Genomic DNA, 19,323 nt, shown 5'->3' with positions numbered 1-19,323 from the left:
CACACACACACACACACATACACACACACACACACACACACACACACACACACACACACACACACACCCTTCCTGTAACTGTCTTCCTTTCTTATATTCCTTAGACCATTTCTTTAATTTTCAACCTCTCTCTCTCTCTCTCTCTCTCTCTCAACTCTTCTTACTCGCCCCTCCCTGTCCCTCCCGTCCCCCTCCAGCACACCTCACCGCCTCTCGCCCACAAAGCTTTTCGTTATTCCAAGTGATGGCGCTGCGATTGCCACGGACCACTTTTAATTGGCCTTATTGTTTTGGTCTTTGTCGGTGTGCACCCAACCCCTCCCAGCCAGACCCTCGCGCAAAAGTGGTCAGCCCCCCCCTCCCCACCCCCACTTTCCTCCCCCCTTCCTCCTCTTCCCTACTCCCCCCATCTCCCCCTTCCCCTCTCGCTTACCACGGGGAGAGGGAAATATGGTGGGGGAGATGGGAATAACGCAAGATGGGGAGGGAAGGTGTGAGGGAGAATGGGGGGAAATGAGAGAGAGAGAGAGAGAGAGAGAGAGAGAGAGAGAGAGAGAGAGAGAGAGAGAGAGAGAGAGAGAGAGAGAGAGAGAGAGAGGGGGGGGGGGAAGAAAAGGGGTCTGAAAGACGATTTAGAAGGAGGGATTAGCAAGTGAAGGACGAATGAAGAGATGAGTGACAGAAGATAATATACTGTGATAGAAAAAGATGAGAGACAACCCGAAACACTGACGATATAGATACGTGAGGCAATGAAAATGAGCGAAACTGAGAGAACAGGAGACGAATGAAGATGAAAATAGAAGACGAGCAGATTTAAAGAGTGGAGAAACAGATGAGAGACTTAGATGTGGACGAAATAAATACGAATGGTACATGAAAGACGATAATAAAACTGTACGAGACTAATGGTAAGGATACGGTTGGCTATCGCAGGGTCAGTCAGTCATCCATGCACGGGTAATGGGCAAAATAATACCGCCTATTCACCCCTTTATTCACGTAGACCATTACTTCCCCTCTCTCATTGCCTCCTCTTCCTGTGTCTCCCCTCCCTTTCCTCTCCCTGTCCTTCCTTTCCTTCCTGTTTTTCTGCTTTCCTGCCTTCTCTCTCTCTCTCTCTCTCTCTCTCTCTCTCTCTCTCTCTCTTTATCGTCAGCGTTTCCTTCATTCTTTTCTTTCCGTTCTTTCTTATTATTTCGCTTCGTGCTTCCTTTATCCCCTCTTTGCATTTTTTCTTTGCTTCCTCATTTGTTTTCTTTGTTTCATCCTTCTATCCTTCCTTTCTGTCATTTGTCCTTCTCTCGTTTTATCCTCACCATCGTTGCCTGCCTCCATCCATTCACCTCCTCCCTTTTTTTTTTATTCGACGTATCTCTTTACTTTCCACATTCCCCTTGTCTTCTGTTTAATCTTCTACTTATTTTTCCTTTTCGGTCACCATTTTTTTTTATTATACTTCATTGTCCTGTTTTTTCTCGATCTTATGCTTTTCATTCTTCTTCCCCTTTTCTGTTCTTTCATTAATAACTTCATATTTACCTTCTTCCGTCCACCTTAAACTCTTTCTTCTTTCTGTTCTTTCTTCCTCCTTCGTTCCTCTTTTTGCTTTCCCATTAACACTATTTAATTTTTCTTACCACTTTTTATTCCTCTCTCTCTCTCTCTCTCTCTCTCTCTCTCCCTCTCTCTCTCTCTCTCTCTGCTACACTGCTTCTTCTCGAGAGGCTTAGAATTTATGTATGATAATTTACAGGCTCGTAAAAAATGTAAATATGCCTTGGACTCAAAAGTCAACCGGCAGCACTCCACTACACACACACACACACACACACACACACACACACACACACACACACGCACGCACGCAAATCTACGCACACAGATATCTATACATACACTGATTATACATACTGTACTTCTTTCACAAACAAATGCGCAGTCAAGCACACGCATCCACATAACCAGTCTCTCCTCCTCCCTCTCTCTGTTACACACACACACACACACACACACACACACACACACACACACACACACACACACACACACATTAGCGCTGAAAAGAAGGGGAAATGGCAGAGAAAAGCAGGAAGGAGTAGGGCGGGTCACAATCCAGCGGGGCCTTTAAAATGGAATAAGTAATGAGGCAAAACACGAGGGGCATAAAAATGGAAATGGTGTTATTTTACTGAAGGAAGTGGTGGTGAGGGAGGGGCTGGGTGGCAACTGGACATGCTGGGGGGGGAGGGGGGAAGGGGGAATGAGGGGGGAAGAGGGGGGGGGTTTCTGATGAGAGAGGCTAGAGAGGGGACCTAGGAGAGAGAGTGGGGGCGTAGATGCTGAGAGAAGAGAGACGAAACACTGAGAAGAGAGAGAGACAATACTGAGAGGAACTGAGGGAGACTGACAATGGAGGAGGGTGGGAGGATACTGAGAGGAGAGAGGGGAGGAATATATGTTGACAGGGGAGGTAAAACTGAGGGGGAGAGAGGGAAATATTGAGGGTAGAGAAATTGCAGGAAAGAAGGAGATATTGAGAGGAGAGAGAGGGGAGATACGAAAGCCAGAGGAGAGAAGGGGCTGAGGGGGAAAGAAGGAAAGAGAATGGGAGAGGGTGGATTGAAGAGAGGGGAGGACTTGAAGGGGAGAGAATGGGAGGAAGAGGTCTGAGGAGCGAGGGGAGTAACTTGGGGAGGGGGGGGAGGGAAGGCAGGTATTGAGGGCAGGCTACTGATGGAAGTAAAAGAGACGACAGGAATGAGAGGGACAAGAAGGGCAGAAACTAAGGGAAGAAGAGAGCAGTTTAGGGGTAAAAAAGAGAAAGTGCGGGAGGAGAGGGGAGGAAATCAGGGGGAAAAGGGAGGAACGTATATCAATGATGAAAGGAAATGAGACACTCCCAATAAGGGTTACACTGACCCGGAAAGTCAAAGGACGTGAAAGACAACATCGTGGTGCCGTTTAAATTTTTTGTTGTTTTACGTCTAAAGCATATTACATTTTTGTCTAAGCAACTCCCACATATATTTCCAGACAACAGGCTGCTTTTTATATATGAGTGTATCACGAGGTGTTGTTTGGATTTGGCAACTCGTTAACATTATTCGTACTAGACGTATACCCATGGAATATCAGGGATTTTATTAAGGTTAACATTAGATGATTGTGATTAGGAAGCAGAGACATGAGAAACTGCTAAAAGTCGATGGGCAATGTTTGTTTAAATCCCATGAAGAGTGAATTAACACAGCTATACCCGAAATACAGGTTTTAATAATGATTATTTATTTATTTATTTTTGAGGGGAGGGGTGTTTCTTTCTTATTACCACTTTCACGAGAGGGATGAAGTTCAATGTGGTGGTGGTGGTGGGTGGGTGTGCGATGTGGCGGGGGTCAGGTCAACATGACCCTCGCACGTACCCGGTTTAAAGCACCACTCCCGCTACCAATAACTCCTCCGTGATGGCCACCTCAGCATGCGGACGCCGACGCCACACTGTTTACCCCACACTCGTAAAAGGCACCCACCAAGTTGCCTAAGTCACGTATGGGCCATCTTTTCAGGGGGGGAAAGAGGGGGGGAAAGAGGGGAAAGAAAGGGGAAGAAAGCTGGGAACATGTGGGAGAGAGAGAGCGAGAGAGAGAGAGAGAGAGAGAGAGAGAGAGAGGATTCCACGAACACTCCGCGAACTATCCACCTTGTGTTCATAACACTACTGAATAAGCATCTGGCCTGTGCTAATTAAACTTAGGAAATATTTAGTGGATGTAATAAAAAAACAAGGGTGAGGCAGGGACGGAGTGAGGCAGAAGAGGGGTTAGGAAGGAACACTGAAGGACAATGCAGGCAAAGGGTGAGACATGAAACGGATGAGGCAGGGACAGTGAAGGGTGCGACACGGAGTAAAAAAGCAGGGAAGGGGTGAGGCAGGGAAGAGAGAAGGCCAGGAAGGGTTGATGCAGGAAATGGGTTGAGGCTGGGATCAGAGGAAGCAAGGAAGGGGTGAAGACGGAAAGGGATGAGGCAGGGACCGGAGGAGGCAAGGAATGGTGAAGCAGGGAAGGGGTGAGGCAGCGAAGAGAGGAGGCAAGGAAGGGTGAAGCAGGGATGGGGTGAGGCAAAAGATGAGAGGAGGCAAGGAAGGGGTTATGCAAGGAAGGGGTGAGGCAGGGATGAAAGGAGACAAGGAAGGGGTGAGGCAGGGACGGGATGAGGCAGGGATGGGGGGAGGTACTTAACTCATTCTCAGTGTTTACGAAAAGTCTCTCTCTAAGCTAAATAAAAGCGTCGGCCGGCAGCAAAAGTAAAATACAGCAAACGTAACCGTGCTGAAGGGGTTAAGAAATGATTCCGCAAAAAAGAATGAATTATTTTGTTGATCTTGCCAATGAGATGAGGGTGAAGAAAGTTGAAGTGAGGGCAGATGGAAGGGGGGGAGGTGACAGAGGCAGAGAAGTGTGGAGGGATGGAGGAGGGTGGAATGGATGGTAAGTCCCCCAAGTGTTACCTTTTTTTTCAGCCACCATTATCAGCAGTTACTACGGTACGCCTTTTCTTATGATTTCCTAAAGTGACAATTACCTTATATCACGATTACTTTAAGTCATTTTAACCACAGTCAGTTTAACCTTATGATTACCTTTAGTTATAACAGGTCATAATTAACAGAACTTATTATTATCTTAAAGTACAGCACGGTTTTTTTCCTATCAGCTTTACCGGTTCCTTGATTTGTGGAGATGTGTGCCGTCCTGTGTTAACCAGGATTTATACGACCATTTATCGCCACTCCACTACAAAAGGGGGGCAACCACTTTAATCTAAAATATTACCCATGAAATTAAATTCTGCTTTTTACTGTTTCGGTTTTTCTTTTCAAATTGGTACAAGGTATCTCTGTTTTACAAGTGTAGCTGCCTTCTGCCGTTTTAATGTATTTATAGCGTAGATGAAACAGGAAGAGATGGGAAAGTCTTTAGATTAACTGAAAGGCACCTGTTAAAGTACATACATACCTACTCGCAAATACATACGATATTTTTTTATGGTAATGGACTCGTACATTCTTTTATATAATTACTGAAAACTGGAAAACCTACACATTATTAATCAAAAAAGGACGAAGGCACAGAAAAACATTCCCATGACAGTACATAATATAAAAATACTCACACACACACACACACACACACACACACACACACACACACACACACACACACACACAAGCGTAAGGGTGGAGGGAGAAGATGCCCAGGATGGTAGTAATATATGCAGAATTATAGTTAATTCCCTTTTGTCATACCTTTGATAAATTTTTCTATAGAGGACTAAGAAACAGGCAGTGCAGAAGTTTCTATATCAAAGTCTTGTTCTGACAGCGAAAAAGAAATCTGAATTAACAGAGCAAAATTATCGCAGGTGGAAAAGATTAAGCTCAGTGTTCAACTTGTCTTCCGTTCTTCGTACAAAACAAATCCAGTTGAAAAAAAAAGCACTATACTGTTTCATATACTGTCATGCAAACACCCAATCGCAGCTAAGAGTGGGAAATTATCCTAAGTTAAGTTTGCGATTAGGGTCAGGTTGTTGAGGTCGCTCTGTTGTGACGTGCCTTTCTTTATGGTCACACGGACCCGTTTTTGTTGTGGGCTGACGGTGTTGTTGTTTTGATGTGTTGATGTGCTGATATATGGCTGCTGAGGTGTTCTGTTTTGTTGTGGTTGTGGTATTGGGTTGATGTGGTGGTGAGTTGATGCAATGGTGCTGATGTGGTGGTGGGTTGATGTAATGGCGTTGATGTGGTGGTGAGTTCTCGTAATGGTGTTGATGATGATGTGGTGAGTTGACGTAATGGTGTTGATGGGGTGGTGATGGTGGGAGTGTTGGTGTTATGGGTGTTACCGTGACGGTGGTATTGGTGGTAGTGGTGATGGTGGTGGTTTAATGGCGTTGATGCGATGGTAAGAGTTTAAAAACAATCCTGATGTTGTGGTAGCGATTTGCCGGTGCTGTTATGCTGGTGGTATTGCGTTGATGAGCTGGTGGTAGCGAAAAGTTACTGATGAAGTAATGCTGGTCAAGTGATGTCGTGGTAGGAGGCTTGGGCTGGGTGAGGAGTACTACAAGTGGGACTTATTTGTAAGTGCTGGCGACGAGACATTTAGTGGGTGAAGCAAGACATGATACAGCTGTAATTACAATATTATTTTAAACAACAGCTGAAAATTCTGGTCATATTTCTAAGAGCTACATGGAAACAGGCCACAAATTAATTTTCAGCACATTATCATTCCAAATATTCCAATTTCACATTCAAAAAATATTCAGCAATTTCTGGCATCCCTAATTTTTTACAGCTAAATTCAGAGATACTGCATATTAACATGTGACACATTTAGCAATTTAAAGCATCCTACTGCACACTCAAAAAGACCACTGAATAATCTGTGGTGCTCATAGCACCTCAGGGTGTTGACGTGAGAAGGTGGCGCTTCTACTGACGGCGTGGTTCCCTGGAGGCGCGGCAGCAGAGACAATAAATCACTGGTAGGGGAGATGGCTTCCGTGGCGGCCCCATCACAGTCTGTTAAGGTTTTACGAGGCCCGAACAAATCAATCAAAACTTTATCACACATTCCCACCCAGTATGGCGACGTCGTAAAGGGACCACTCTGTTTTCCCGCTGCTTCTGTTCTTCCCTCCCCTATCCTCTTCCACCCTATTCTACCCTGTCTCATCCTACCTACTCTACCCCTGACCAACTAATCACCCAGGCTATACGGTACATATCCAATCTTCTTAACCTTACAAAACAGCCTTATATCTAACTAAGCCCTCCTCAACTCAACCAAGTCCTCCTCAATCCAACCAAGTCCTCCCCAATCCAGCTAACCTCTCTCCAATCCAAACAAGAAATCCCCAACCCAACAAAACCATCTCAACCCAACTAAACCCTTCCCAAGCGAACCAAGCCCTTCTCAACCGAACCAAGCTCTCCCCAACCCAACAAAGCCCTCTCCGGCACAAACAAACCTTCTCTAATACAACCAAAATCAAGCTCTCCCCAACCAACTCAAACCCTCCCCAAGCAAACTAAACCCTCCTTAACCCAACCATGCTGCTTGCAACCCAGCCAAATGCTGAACCCTGCCAAGCCCATCGGAACACAACTAAACCTTCCACAACCCAACCAAGCCATCCCCACCCCAACCAAACATCAGCAAGCTAAAATTCATCTTAAACGTAGGCATGTGTATGATGTGGGTGTGGATATATGCGTGGGCGTGGGTGTGGGTGTCAGTGTGGGTGTAGGTGAAGGAGTGGGTGTGGGCGTGGATGTAGGTGTAAGTGTAGCTGTGGTCGTAAGCGTAGCTGTGGGTGTAAGCGTAGAGACGGGTGTGGATGTAGATCTATGTGTGGGCGTAGGCGTGGGTGTGGGCGTGGCCTCATCAGCGTGCGTTTGTGGTGATGACCCAACCACCTTCCATGCCTTATCTCATGAGGTCTAGAACTGTATCATTATTATCATTATTATTATTATTACCATTATTATTATTATTTTGTGATCGTGTTTTATCCCCTCACTTTCCCATCCTATTTTATGTGCTTTTCTTGTACACTCATTACTTTTCTCCCCTTCTCCCTTTCACTCTTCTCTCACTGCTTATCGTTCTCCTGTGTCTCCAGTCTGAGTTCTTCCCTTTCCTATCGCCATTATCTGTTTCCACCTCATCATCATACCACCCCTACTTTTCATTCTGCTCTTCATACGCTTCATCAAATAATGCATTCTTCATTTTATTATTCTTTATAATATATATTCTTCTTAACATCTGAGCAGTTCACCTCCTCCTCCTCCTCCTGCTCCTCCTCCTCCTCCTCCTCTTCTTAACTTCTCTTCACATGCTTTCTCGTCGTATCGGTATTTTGATTTTAAACACTTCTCTTCTTACTCTTTGTTTATCCTCATCCTCATCCTCCTCATCTTCTTCTCCTTCTCCCACCGCGACTAATGAGCCGGCGTTAATCCTCTATCCCGGCCATCCATTAGCCACAATGTCACTACCCTTTCCTTCCCGCCTCTCTCTCTCTCTCTCTCTCTCTCTCTCTCTCTAGTATACTCACGAGCGTCCAAACTAAAAAACGAATGGCACTCACAGTCAGCAGGCAGTTCGTTCAGATGCTGACAAACTTCTCACAAATACGTAAACTATATTAATTAATAACAAAATAAACCCTTCAGATTTAGAGCCACATCATATTTCTTAGGAATGGTTTGAGCGAAAATTAAAATCAACCCAGTACTGATTTAACAGAGAAAATATCCCTTAAAGTGCTGAAACAAATATCGAAGGCTTAAGCAAAAGCTGCAATTTTCCCTCAAAAACAAAACAATTTTCCTGAACAAAAACGTGAAAAGATCAAATAAAATTGCTTCACAGATGAAAAAAAAAAAAAATCAGTTTCAAAAAGAAGAAAGCTTCTAGAATATAATTAACTGCAAATGAATAGAGAATAAAGTAAACCAAAACTAATATTATCAACAAAAACCACGTTAATGACAAGTGCATCCTAAAAACAGAGTCGCGTAAAGCATCACTGCCTACAATATAACGGCTGCCTAAAAAAAAAAAAAAAAAAAAGCCTGAAAATACTCACATCTTTCAGAATAATAATAAAAAAAGGAAAAACAACATGACCCTGTTTCTCTCTCAAAAGAAAAAATAAATAAATAAATAAATTAATCGTTACCTAAGTCATAACTGTTCCAGAATTTAAAGACATGAAAATCGATATAAAATTAATACTAAAAATAATTAAATGGAAAAACTACGAAACGAAGCTTGGAATCTCTCTCTCTCTCTCTCTCTCACGCGGCTTATGTTCTGCCTTTCACAGTTGTGCGGGAGCGAGTTACCCCTACCATTACAGTGTCATTACGTTTTCTCTAGTGCCAACCCCCCCATGGTCATTACGCCGCGGGTGATTAAGCGACCACCAACACCCTAGCTCCCTCCATGCTCGCCCTAATTATTCCTACACACAGGTTTTTTACAAGCCTTCTTTCTTTTTTCTGTTTCCCATTTGTTGTTGCTCTTTTTTGCAACGCTTTTACCCCCCTTTAACCTCTCTCTCACTCTCTCTCTCTCTCTCATAATTCAGTACTTCAGCCAACCCATCAAAGAATGTTGGAAAAACAGGTGAACAAATGAAAAGGCGAAAAATTATAAACCAGACCAGCATACTCTCACCATTTCTGAACTAATATGAAAAATGACGATGCTGGTTCTAAAAATGATCCATTATGATAAATCGCTGCAAACACGGCACTTGATGGCAGTAGTTTAACATATTTTAGTAGCGCATTTTAAAAGAGGGAAATTTTAAAGATGAGTTAATGCTTTTTTTAATGTGTATTTTGAACTGGAATGGAGAAAAAGCGTGAAAAGTAATATAAAGATCTGAATACCTAGAGAGAGAGACAGAGAGAGAGAGAGAGCAACGACTTCTAGGCTATATGGAAAAGAAAGACGAAGGTGGAAGAGAGTCCAAAATGGACAATGACAAAGAGATGAGAAAGAGGACCCTCTAGGAAAAAAGGAAAAAATGACCAAAAAAATAAAAATAAAAACTTCCCCCCGCCCTCCCTCTGCCTCATACATCACGGTGCAAAAGGCTGAGCGTCGCCGTTCTCTCTGAATATTCATGAGGACTCAAATTACGCGCTACAATTTAGATATGAGGTCGTTTGTCTTAAAAGAAGGGTAGGAATCTCAGGCCATATTATAACAGGCGGAGGGGGCGGCCTTAAACGGGAAAGGAAGGGGCTATAAGGGGTAATGGGGGACTGGAAGGGGCGAGAGAGATAGGAAGGAGGGCTGGAGGGGATGGGACAGTGGGGTATGGAGGGAGGAATGAGGTCTAAAGGAAGGGGCTGGTGGTAATAGGGGACTGGAAGCGGTGACAGATACGAAGGAGGGCTGTAAGGGATGGGACAGGGGGGTATGGAGGGAGGACTGAGGTATAAGGGAAGGGACTGGGGGTATTGGGGGACTGGAAGGGGAGAGAGAGAGAGATAAGAAGGAAGGGTATATGGGATGGGACAGGGGGTATGGTGGGGGGACTGGGGCATAAGGGAAGGGACTGGGGGTAATGAGCGCATGGAAGGGATGGGAGAGATAGTAAGGAGTGTAGGGGAAGGGACAGAGGGGTATGGTGGGAGGAATGGGGTGGGAGAGATAAGAAGGGTAAAGGAAAACGGTGCTAGGGAAGAGAAAGGGGAAGAAAAGGAGAGGGGAGATGGTAGTGATAAGGAACAAATAAGAGTGCACAGGAAGAGAAATGGATAAGATATATGAAAGGTAATGGAAAGAGCAATAGCTACCGAAGGGAGAGGGGGAAGAAGGGAAGGGGAAACAGGAAGAACAGATGAAAAAGGGGTACTACGAAGGAACAGGGAGAAAATGGTTGAAGGGAGATTAGAGAAGTAATGAACAGGATTAAGGATAAGCGGGTAATATGAGGGAAGGGGAAAGGAAAGAATAGGGACAATTGAAAATGGTGTTGGGATAGAGATGGGAAAGAGAGATAGGCAGCTATAGGAAATCTGTACAGTACTAAGGAGCAGAAAGAATACATGAAAGGAACGGCACGAGAAAATGAATATGAGGGCGATAAGATAGGGAAGTTGAATAGAAATGAAACAGGAAAAACTGGAAACGCTTTCTAGGAAGGAAGTAAGGGAAGATATGGACGTGGCAGAAATGAAGAAGGAGAAGTATGGAAGTTGGGAAAGCAGAGACAGGACTGAGTTAGACGGTCCACAATACAGGGAAGTAACGAAGGTGCTGAGACAGAAAAAATGAGAAGAGAAACAGAAGCAAGAAGTAAAAAGTGAGGGAGAAAGTAACAGCCAAGAAGAATGACTGAAAGAGACAGGTATGAGAGGGGAGGATGGGTTACTGGGGGAAGGTGGTAGGAGTTAGTGGGAAGAGGGGGATCACTAGAGGCTGTGTTTGAGAAGAGGCGGCGAGTGTAATTAGCCGTGTCATTGAGGGAACCATTACTCGGGGGAGAGGAGGAGAGAGGCAGGCAAAGGATGGGAGATGAGGCAGGGGAGGGGTGAGGCAAAGGGGGAGTGAGGAGGTGGGAGGAGGAGGAAATGGGTGTGGCAGGGGAGAGGTGAAGCAGGGAACAGATAAACCTGTAGTGAGAAGTGTGATGCAAAAAAAGAATGGGCTGCAACAGAAGAATGAAAACAGGTTGAGGCGAGTGAGAAGATGAAAAAGATCAGGGGATGAAAAAGATCAGGGGATGAGGCAACTGAGGAGATGAGACAAATTAGGGAATGAAGCAAGTGGGGAGGTGAGACGAGTTAGATCATGAGGCAAGTGAGGAGGTGAGACAGGTCTGGGATGAAGCGAGTGAGGAAGACGTGAGCATACCGTGAGAGTGAAATAACGTGAGGGAGGATGCTTTAGATGGAATGAGATTAAGCAGGGACAAGTGAGACAGAAGAAATGATAGGTACGGTGTGAGGCAGAGAGCCGTGAGAAAAGAAAGAGTGAGCTAAGGATAGAGTGAGACGAAAAGAAGTGAGACAGAGGACATAAGAGAGGAACAGGGTGAGGTAGGGAGGCGTGAGAGTGTGTGGCAGTACATCCCTCCACCCCCTCCACCCTTTGCCTCCTCCATGCGACTCTCCGTCTTCATTTACCTTCGTTCCTGCCGCTTCGCTCTAATTCCCGAGGGTTCGCAGCGCCCGGGGAAGTGTGGTGGGGCGGGGAAGTGGAAGGGCAGTGTGGGGTAGGGAGTGGAAGGGGAGTGTGTGGGGCGGGGAGGTGGAAAGAAAATGTAGTGGGGTGGAGAAGTGGAAGGGAAATATGGTGGAGCGGGGAAGTGAAAAGGAAATACTGTGGGGTGGGGAAGTGAAAGGGAAGTGTGGTGGGGCGGGGAGGTGGAAGGGAAATATGGTGGCGTGGGAAAGTGGATAAGAAATGTAGTAGGGTGGGGAGGAGAAATGGGAAATTGTGGTTTATCATCGTCGTCCTCATTATCATCACGAGCATCACCCCCTATCTAAGGGGAAATTCGTTTATTTCTTACGCCATATCGGTGTGAACTATAGGACACGAAAGTCACGGCTCACACTCCCTTCCTGTGACAAGGCTGCTTGAAAAACGGATAATTACAACAAGAGATTAACCCCAGGATATAATGCTAGTCACGAAGAGGTGTTATGGATAGAATGTTGTGCAGAATCATTGTCATTTTCTGCCACAAAGCTATGTGAAATTAAAAAATGCAAAAGGACAATACTCCAGGCCAGGTTAAAGTGAAATGAGTATAGTTCCTGCAATAATACCACACCCTAAAATTAAAATCACATCCATGCGTAAACACAAAGTAAATAAACCAAGGAAAACTCTGGAACAAGAACGTATTATAAAAACAGGAAAATACTCCGCTCACATGTCAGAAAATTGAAACAGGAAAACGCTAATGCCGACATCAGAAGCACCAGGAAAAAAGGAGCGAGGGCTGGAGGTTAACGATGGACCCCCGACTCGGTGAGGGGAAGGAAAAACCAAGAGGAAGAGAATAATCATCAGACGAGCTGGAAAGAGTTTTGCAGACCACACACACCTTAGAGATCCAACGAAGTGATCTGGACTATATATGAACAGATGATAAATGTATTCTCTATTTAAGAAGTGTGTGTGTGTGTGTGTGTGTGTGTGTGTGTGTGTGTGTGTGTGTGTGTGTGTGTGTGTGTGTGTGTGTGTGTGTGTGTGTGTGTGTGTGTGTGTGTGTGTGTGTGTGTGTGTGTGTGTGTGTGTGTGTGTGTGTGTGTGTGTGTGTGTGTGTGTGTGTGTGTGTGTGAGAGAGAGAGAGAGAGAGAGAGAGAGAGAGAGAGAGAGATGAAGTGCTCAGTACATGAACCACCAGATGGAACGGGCAAAGTGAATTATCTTTTGTATTTTCTATTTGTCTTTCTTTAACTTCATTCCGAGTCTCCCACACCCTCCCTTCGCCTCTTATTTTTCTTTATCGCATGTCCTTCTCCATCTTCATCTCTTTCTCCACTTTGCCACTTCATCTGTCTTTTTCTCTCTGCTCGTACCATTCTTTTTCTTTTCTTCCTAGTCCTCCTCCTCCTCCTCCTCCTCCCACTTCCCCTTCCGTAGCATTCTTCGTTCTCTCTTTCTCCCCCCTCCCTTTTCTGTCTCATTATTTCTCCTTTCTTTAGGTTCTTCGCCCTCCTTATTTTTCCTCCTCCTCCTCCTCCTCCTCCTCCTCCTCCTCCTCCTAGCAGGCTCTCTCTCACACTGGCAACAACATTAAGGAGCCATGAGTTGATGAATGGCATTGGTGAGAGAGAGAGAGAGAGAGAGAGAGAGAGAGAGAGAATAAAGAGCTAGGAACAGGTGAGAAAAGGTAGGAGAAGGTGAAGCAAAGAAGATCAGAAGGGAAGGAAGTTTGGGTGGCAACGAAAGCAGTGAAAGCCACTGAAAAGTGTGGGGGAGGGACAGAGGAAAGAAGGAAGAGAGGGAGGGAAGGAGAAGGTGGAGGAAGGGAAGACACACAGGGCCAAGGAAAAGTGGAAGAGATGTAGGTGGAGGGGACGGAGAGGAGGAGGAGGTGGGAGTGGGGGAGGGAAGGAGGAGGTGGGGGGCAGGAAGTGTGGTTGGGAGGGGGGGGGGGCGGCTGAAATTGAGAGAGAAAAATGTCGACGGTGTAAGAGGCGATAAAATATGTCGTTATTTTGGCGAGGAGCTTCTGTGGACGGCTTGTTGTGGCCGGTGACGCAGACGGGGACACGCTAACATGCCACACCATGCCGTCACGTTAGGTTAGGTTACACTGGATTAGGCAAGGTTGAGTTCTAGTTTAGCTTAGTTTACTTTAGTTTGCGTTGAGTGGGATGGTTTTAGTTCCATTTTGCTTAGTTTAGCTTAATTTAGGTTTGGTTTGGTTGGGTTGGTTGGGTTGGGTTTGGTGAGGTATTAATTGTTACAGTTGATTAAAACAGATTGCATGGATACGTATTATAATTATGTTGATGTGTCAGCTGGATGGGTTGAATTAAGTGGTACGGGTGTTTCTTTTGGCTGAACGTGTGTCAGACTGGGTGAAGATGGATTAGGTGAGGTGCTGGCTGATAAGTTTAATTCGATGTATGTTGGATTAAACTGAGTAAGAGTAGGTGCTTGCTGTTAGGTAGGTGGGATGGGTCAGATGTGTGTTTTTAAGGTTTGGTTAAGTTACGGGTCAGTTGTAAGATTAAATGTGTACTGTTACATTAGGTTACATGTGCTTTATCGAGAGGCATGACAAAATTAAAAGCTACAATCGTACAAAACAAAGTAAGTGCGTTATGTGTAAGCTAAAGATGTAACTAATAATCTGTATGCTCTGAGAATACTTGGCTCGCAAGATGGACTGTGATGTGACAGGATGGAATTTGAGCGGCAGAGTGGTGGTGTAAGGGGTTTAGTCGGGGTTTGAGGGGTTGAGTGGTGGTGTGAGGGGTTGAGTGGTGGTAGAGTGGTGTAAGAGGATGGAATACGAGAGCTGGGGTGATGGTGCAAGGAGGAGGATTGGCGATGTAATGGGGAGGGGGAGTGGTGATGTGAGGGGGGATGGAATATAAAGTGTGGAGTGTGAGACGGTAGAATATGAGGCGTGGAGCCGGTGTGGCCTCCTCATACAAGCCCATCCCTCATTATGCCAGCAATCTCCCATATTTACGACTGCACCTGCTTGCCTCGCTTCCTCCCCCTGCCTGCTGATTTGAATTACAATGGTGATAAATTGTTACAAGGTGTATTTCACGCCATGCACGAGAGCTGCTGAGTGATGGGACTGCTTGAGTGGCCTAGTGGATCAGAACCCGACCACCCACCACCAATATCTCTCTCGGTAGCTTACCCACCACCTACCACCCACTAGTATGTCCACATCCCACTAGCCTATCCATCACCTACCCACCACTCACAAGCCTACCTGCCACTCATTAGCTTACCCACCACTCACTAGCCTATCCACCACTCTCAAGCCTATCCACCACTCACTAGCCTATCCATCACCTACCCACCACTCACAAGCCTACCTGCCACTCATTAGCTTACCCACCACTCACTAGCCTATCCACCACTCTCAAGCCTACCCACCACTCACTAGCCTACCCACCACTCACTAGCCTATCCACCACTCTCAAGCCTATCCATCATCCACCAACCATAAGCCTATCCATCACCCGCCACCCACTAGCTTACCCTCCACCCTCTAGACATCCCATCACCCATACTCACTAGCCTACCCATCACCGTTTCCGCCCGCTGTTCGTTTCTCAACCACCACCACCTCATCCCTCACTCCCACCCCAATCCACTGCCCTCGTCCTTCCACTTCCCACCACACCCTCGCCCTCCACTCACAACCCACACACTCCTCCCACCACCCTACACATCCTCCCTGATCGCTTTAGATTCCTCTCTTGCTCAGTCATGGGACAGAACTTGTTTTCTAGTCTGGATGAGTTCTCGGAGAGAAATATCTCGTGCTTGACTAATTCTCAGACAAGGCTGATTACAGCGGCGCTCAGAATAATCACTGAAGTTCATAGTTGCTCCGATTCTGCTTATATTTTACACTTTAATATTATTATACTGTATGTTACTGGTACTGACAAAGATACATGAACAAAGTAGAAGAGATTATAGAGTCGTATGCAGAAGTAAAGTATAATGATAGAGAGGAGATGGCAGAGATTTTCTTGAGCTGAAACGAGGACAGGTTTAAATCTACGAGTACTAATGTTGAGTGGAAGTTTTGTATAAAAAAAAAAAAAAAAAGGATTTTTTTATTTTCTGGGCTGATTCGTTTTTGCACGAAGCTGAAAGGAAAGGGAGTGGACAACATTCCTGCTTCTTGTTCTTACCCACAAAAACAAATCTGGGTTACTTATACTGTGATTGTGAGCTGTGTTGATGTGGGTGGAGGTCGGTGTGGTCGCGTATCAACACGGGCAGTGAGGGTGGCGGGCAAGAAGCAGCATCGCGGTGAGGGCCTCGTCGAAGGCTGATGGATTGCTGCTTGGGGTTCACAGTATCTCTTCATACGCACCGGAAAAAATATGTGGCATCGTCACCCCAGATGACAAATTAGCACACACACACACACACACACACACACACACACACACACACACACACACACACACACACACACACACACACGGTACATAGAGGACATGCAGAGACAGCGTATACCTGTGGGTGTGAGTGTGTTTGGGAGGGAGGGAGGTTGTGCAGAAAGAATGAAGGAAAATCAGAACCCGTTAAAAGTTGTCCCTTGCAACGAAACAATACAAGCGGTAAGTGAAATATTCGGTTCGAACTTATTGGTCCTATTACGGCTGAAAAACTGGAAACGAGACTGGTATTCCCAGCATATTCTGGATGCCTCTGTATCAGTATGTTATGTGCCTGACATTTAATTTTTACATTTTCGATTTACTAATGAAAGGATTTAATTATCATTCTCTGTACATTTATACAGTATCAATAAGGTTACTGCACTAGAATGAAATATGAGTGTAACGAGTGTAATAACAAAGAAGTCATTTCAAAGACTAGCCTATCCTAAACACTGCACGACACCGAGTAATGATGAGGTGATAGTAACTTTGTGCCTTCTCCCCCAGATGCGTGTGGGCTGAGTGACCTGTCTCACATCGAGGGTCTGCAAGAGAAGTCCCAGTGCGCTCTGGAGGAGTACTGCCGCACCCAGTACCCCAACCAGCCCACAAGGTTCGGCAAGCTCCTTCTGCGCCTGCCCTCCCTCCGCACCGTCTCCTCCACCGTCATAGAGCAGCTTTTCTTCGTCAGACTGGTGGGCAAGACGCCCATCGAGACACTCATCAGGTTAGTGCATGGGCAAGTTTGTCTTAGACTTTATGTATTGTGTGAATTTAAAATACACGAATGAATATATAAATACAAACATAAGTATAGTGTTGCTAACAAGTAAAACAAGAAAGGAAAAAACGTTCGAAAAGTACAATTATACATATTAGTTCCATTTCTCTAATAAGACATATAATTTCATTATATAGAAATACAGGAATAATTACTTTACTTAGTCGATAAAGTCAGTTATGGCTTGTCGTTAACATTTCTGCCCACCACAGGGACATGCTGCTGTCCGGATCGACCTTCAACTGGCCGTACATGGGCAGTATGTGACAGGCGGCTCTGGGCACGAACCCCGCTGGACTCCCCCCGGGCCCCGGCAACGTGCCCACCTCAGCCGCCTCGCACGCCCTCTCCTCCGCCGCCCACGCCCTCACGTCTGTCGCTCACGCCCAGACCACGAGCCACACCCACACCCCGCCCGTCTCTTCCTTCCAGCTCCCCACTTTGGCCACGGCTTTCCGGTGATGAACCGCACCGCCACCCTCGTCTGACAGACCCTCCAGACCCCTCCTAGGTTGCCCAGCCCCGCCCCTAATAGACCGCTCTGCCGCCGCTCACACGCTCACTGCCACACAGGCCAAGGCAACCCAGTGCGGCCATATCACCATCAGACCCAGTCCTCCCTCCCATACTGCGCCTCGGCAGGAGTATGGTGCCAGTTGCAGGACGGTGGCAGTCGTGTCGGAGCAGAAGCGGGGAGGCGAGGGCGACAGCGGCCCTGTCGTCACCCCACCTCACACCGCCAGCTGTAGTGGCCGCAGGTTCCAACACTTCTGCAGCTGACTGAGCCACGGGCAACCGTAGCGGGTGAGATGTCAGCCACAGCAGCGGTGTGGAGCCATAGAGGGGGGGGAAAGGGGGTCTTCCAACACTGGCGGCTCAGTGCGGCTAGAGCCAGGACTCAGCACCTGCAGACGAAGTGACACTGCAGAACACAGCTGCTACGACAGGTGCGGTGATCCCAGTTAATGACGTCACTGACTGCCTCACTCGTTCAAACTTTTGTACCGCAACGAGGTGGACAATTCTCGTGAGGACTACAATGATTCTCAGACACGAGGAGCCAATACCGGTACACCAACATTTGTAATCAGTAAAATATTGCCTGTGGGCCAAACTCATTGTTATCGTAAGTGTGCATCTGAAACACAAAATTTAGTGTTCATCATCAGGAAAAATGAACGAAACACTAAAATACAAAATTAGTGTATTCAACGAAGAGAAAGAATTACTACACACGAAATAACAACCTGCAGTGCCCATGTTCTCGCTCTGTTTTTGTTGATGTGATAACGTAGAGACGCTCCGGAACACACGACAATACGAAGATATTTTCTATTAGTGTATATTTTGTATATATTATACTGTAAGATTATTTTCGGGTCGGAGTGTGGGTCGGCCCGGCACCTCACGTGTACAGTCAGAGAAAGCCCCCCCGGCCACCCTCCCACCCTACACTGCCTCCCCTGCTGCAACCACCTCACACCCACACCCAACACACACACACACACACACACACACACACACACCTGCTACCCATATTATCACCCATCTTTACACCCTTCACCAGCCGTCCCCTCCACACTCACATCCCTTCACCACACCCCTACTTCCTATACACCATCCACCCGTACACCTCCCATCTCTCTCACCTAACCTTATTACGCCCACCCTATAAATTTCACAAAAAATCTGTCCCACCCTTTTCCATCCATGCTACACCCACACTCACATACTAACTCCTTCACCCATCACCTACACAGTCATCCACAGCCTTCCCACACCACACCTACTACACGAACCAAACACCCTGACAGCCGTACCCACACCTGCAGCATTTACCCACACCCTCACCTACATCTATCATTCACATCTGTTCACGTCTATATCCACATCTTCACCTACACCCTTAACTTCCCTTCATTCATACTCATTCTCACTCGCCTCTCAACCTCATCTTACGTCATTTGCTATTTAACTCTCTTATGTCCTGCCATCAGGCATACCCAGCCTTATATAATTTGACTTCCCACTCACTTTACATGCCCATCCCTACACTTGCCCACTTTTTCACGCCCACCTCGCCCACAGTCTCCTCCCTCACAACCCACTAACATTCTCTCACGTGCCCCTCTTGTGTATACGCGGCTCATTCATATGCTTAATTTCACACTGAATCACACACACACACACACACACACACACACACACACACACACACACACACACACACACACACACACACGAAATAGAAATAATCATCATCCCTGCATAGCAAACGCATACAGTAAAGCTGTACTTACACAAATACATTATATAACATCTGTTGACACGA

At 46.1% G+C, this 19,323-nt stretch overlaps 1 protein-coding gene across 1 annotated transcript in view; it reads left to right on the top strand.

Annotated features, from left to right (window-relative positions):
- svp (COUP transcription factor 2) overlaps positions 1–18,360 on the top strand; it is a 337,573-nt gene extending 319,213 nt beyond the window's left edge. The window contains exons 4-5 of the mRNA XM_080276646.1: positions 16,718–16,937; positions 17,204–18,360. Coding sequence (XP_080132772.1) covers positions 16,718–16,937; positions 17,204–17,258 — 275 coding nt within the window. The 3' untranslated portion in view covers positions 17,259–18,360. The remainder of the gene's footprint in view (positions 1–16,717; positions 16,938–17,203) is intronic.
- The last annotated feature ends 963 nt before the right edge of the window (positions 18,361–19,323 follow it).

This window comes from Coenobita brevimanus, chromosome 66 (genome assembly GCF_032717465.1).
Source record: "Coenobita brevimanus isolate Jiangsu-jjx chromosome 66, ASM3271746v2, whole genome shotgun sequence".
NCBI classification, from domain to species: domain Eukaryota; kingdom Metazoa; phylum Arthropoda; class Malacostraca; order Decapoda; family Coenobitidae; genus Coenobita; species Coenobita brevimanus.
This window is presented reverse-complemented; position numbering and strand designations above follow the sequence as displayed.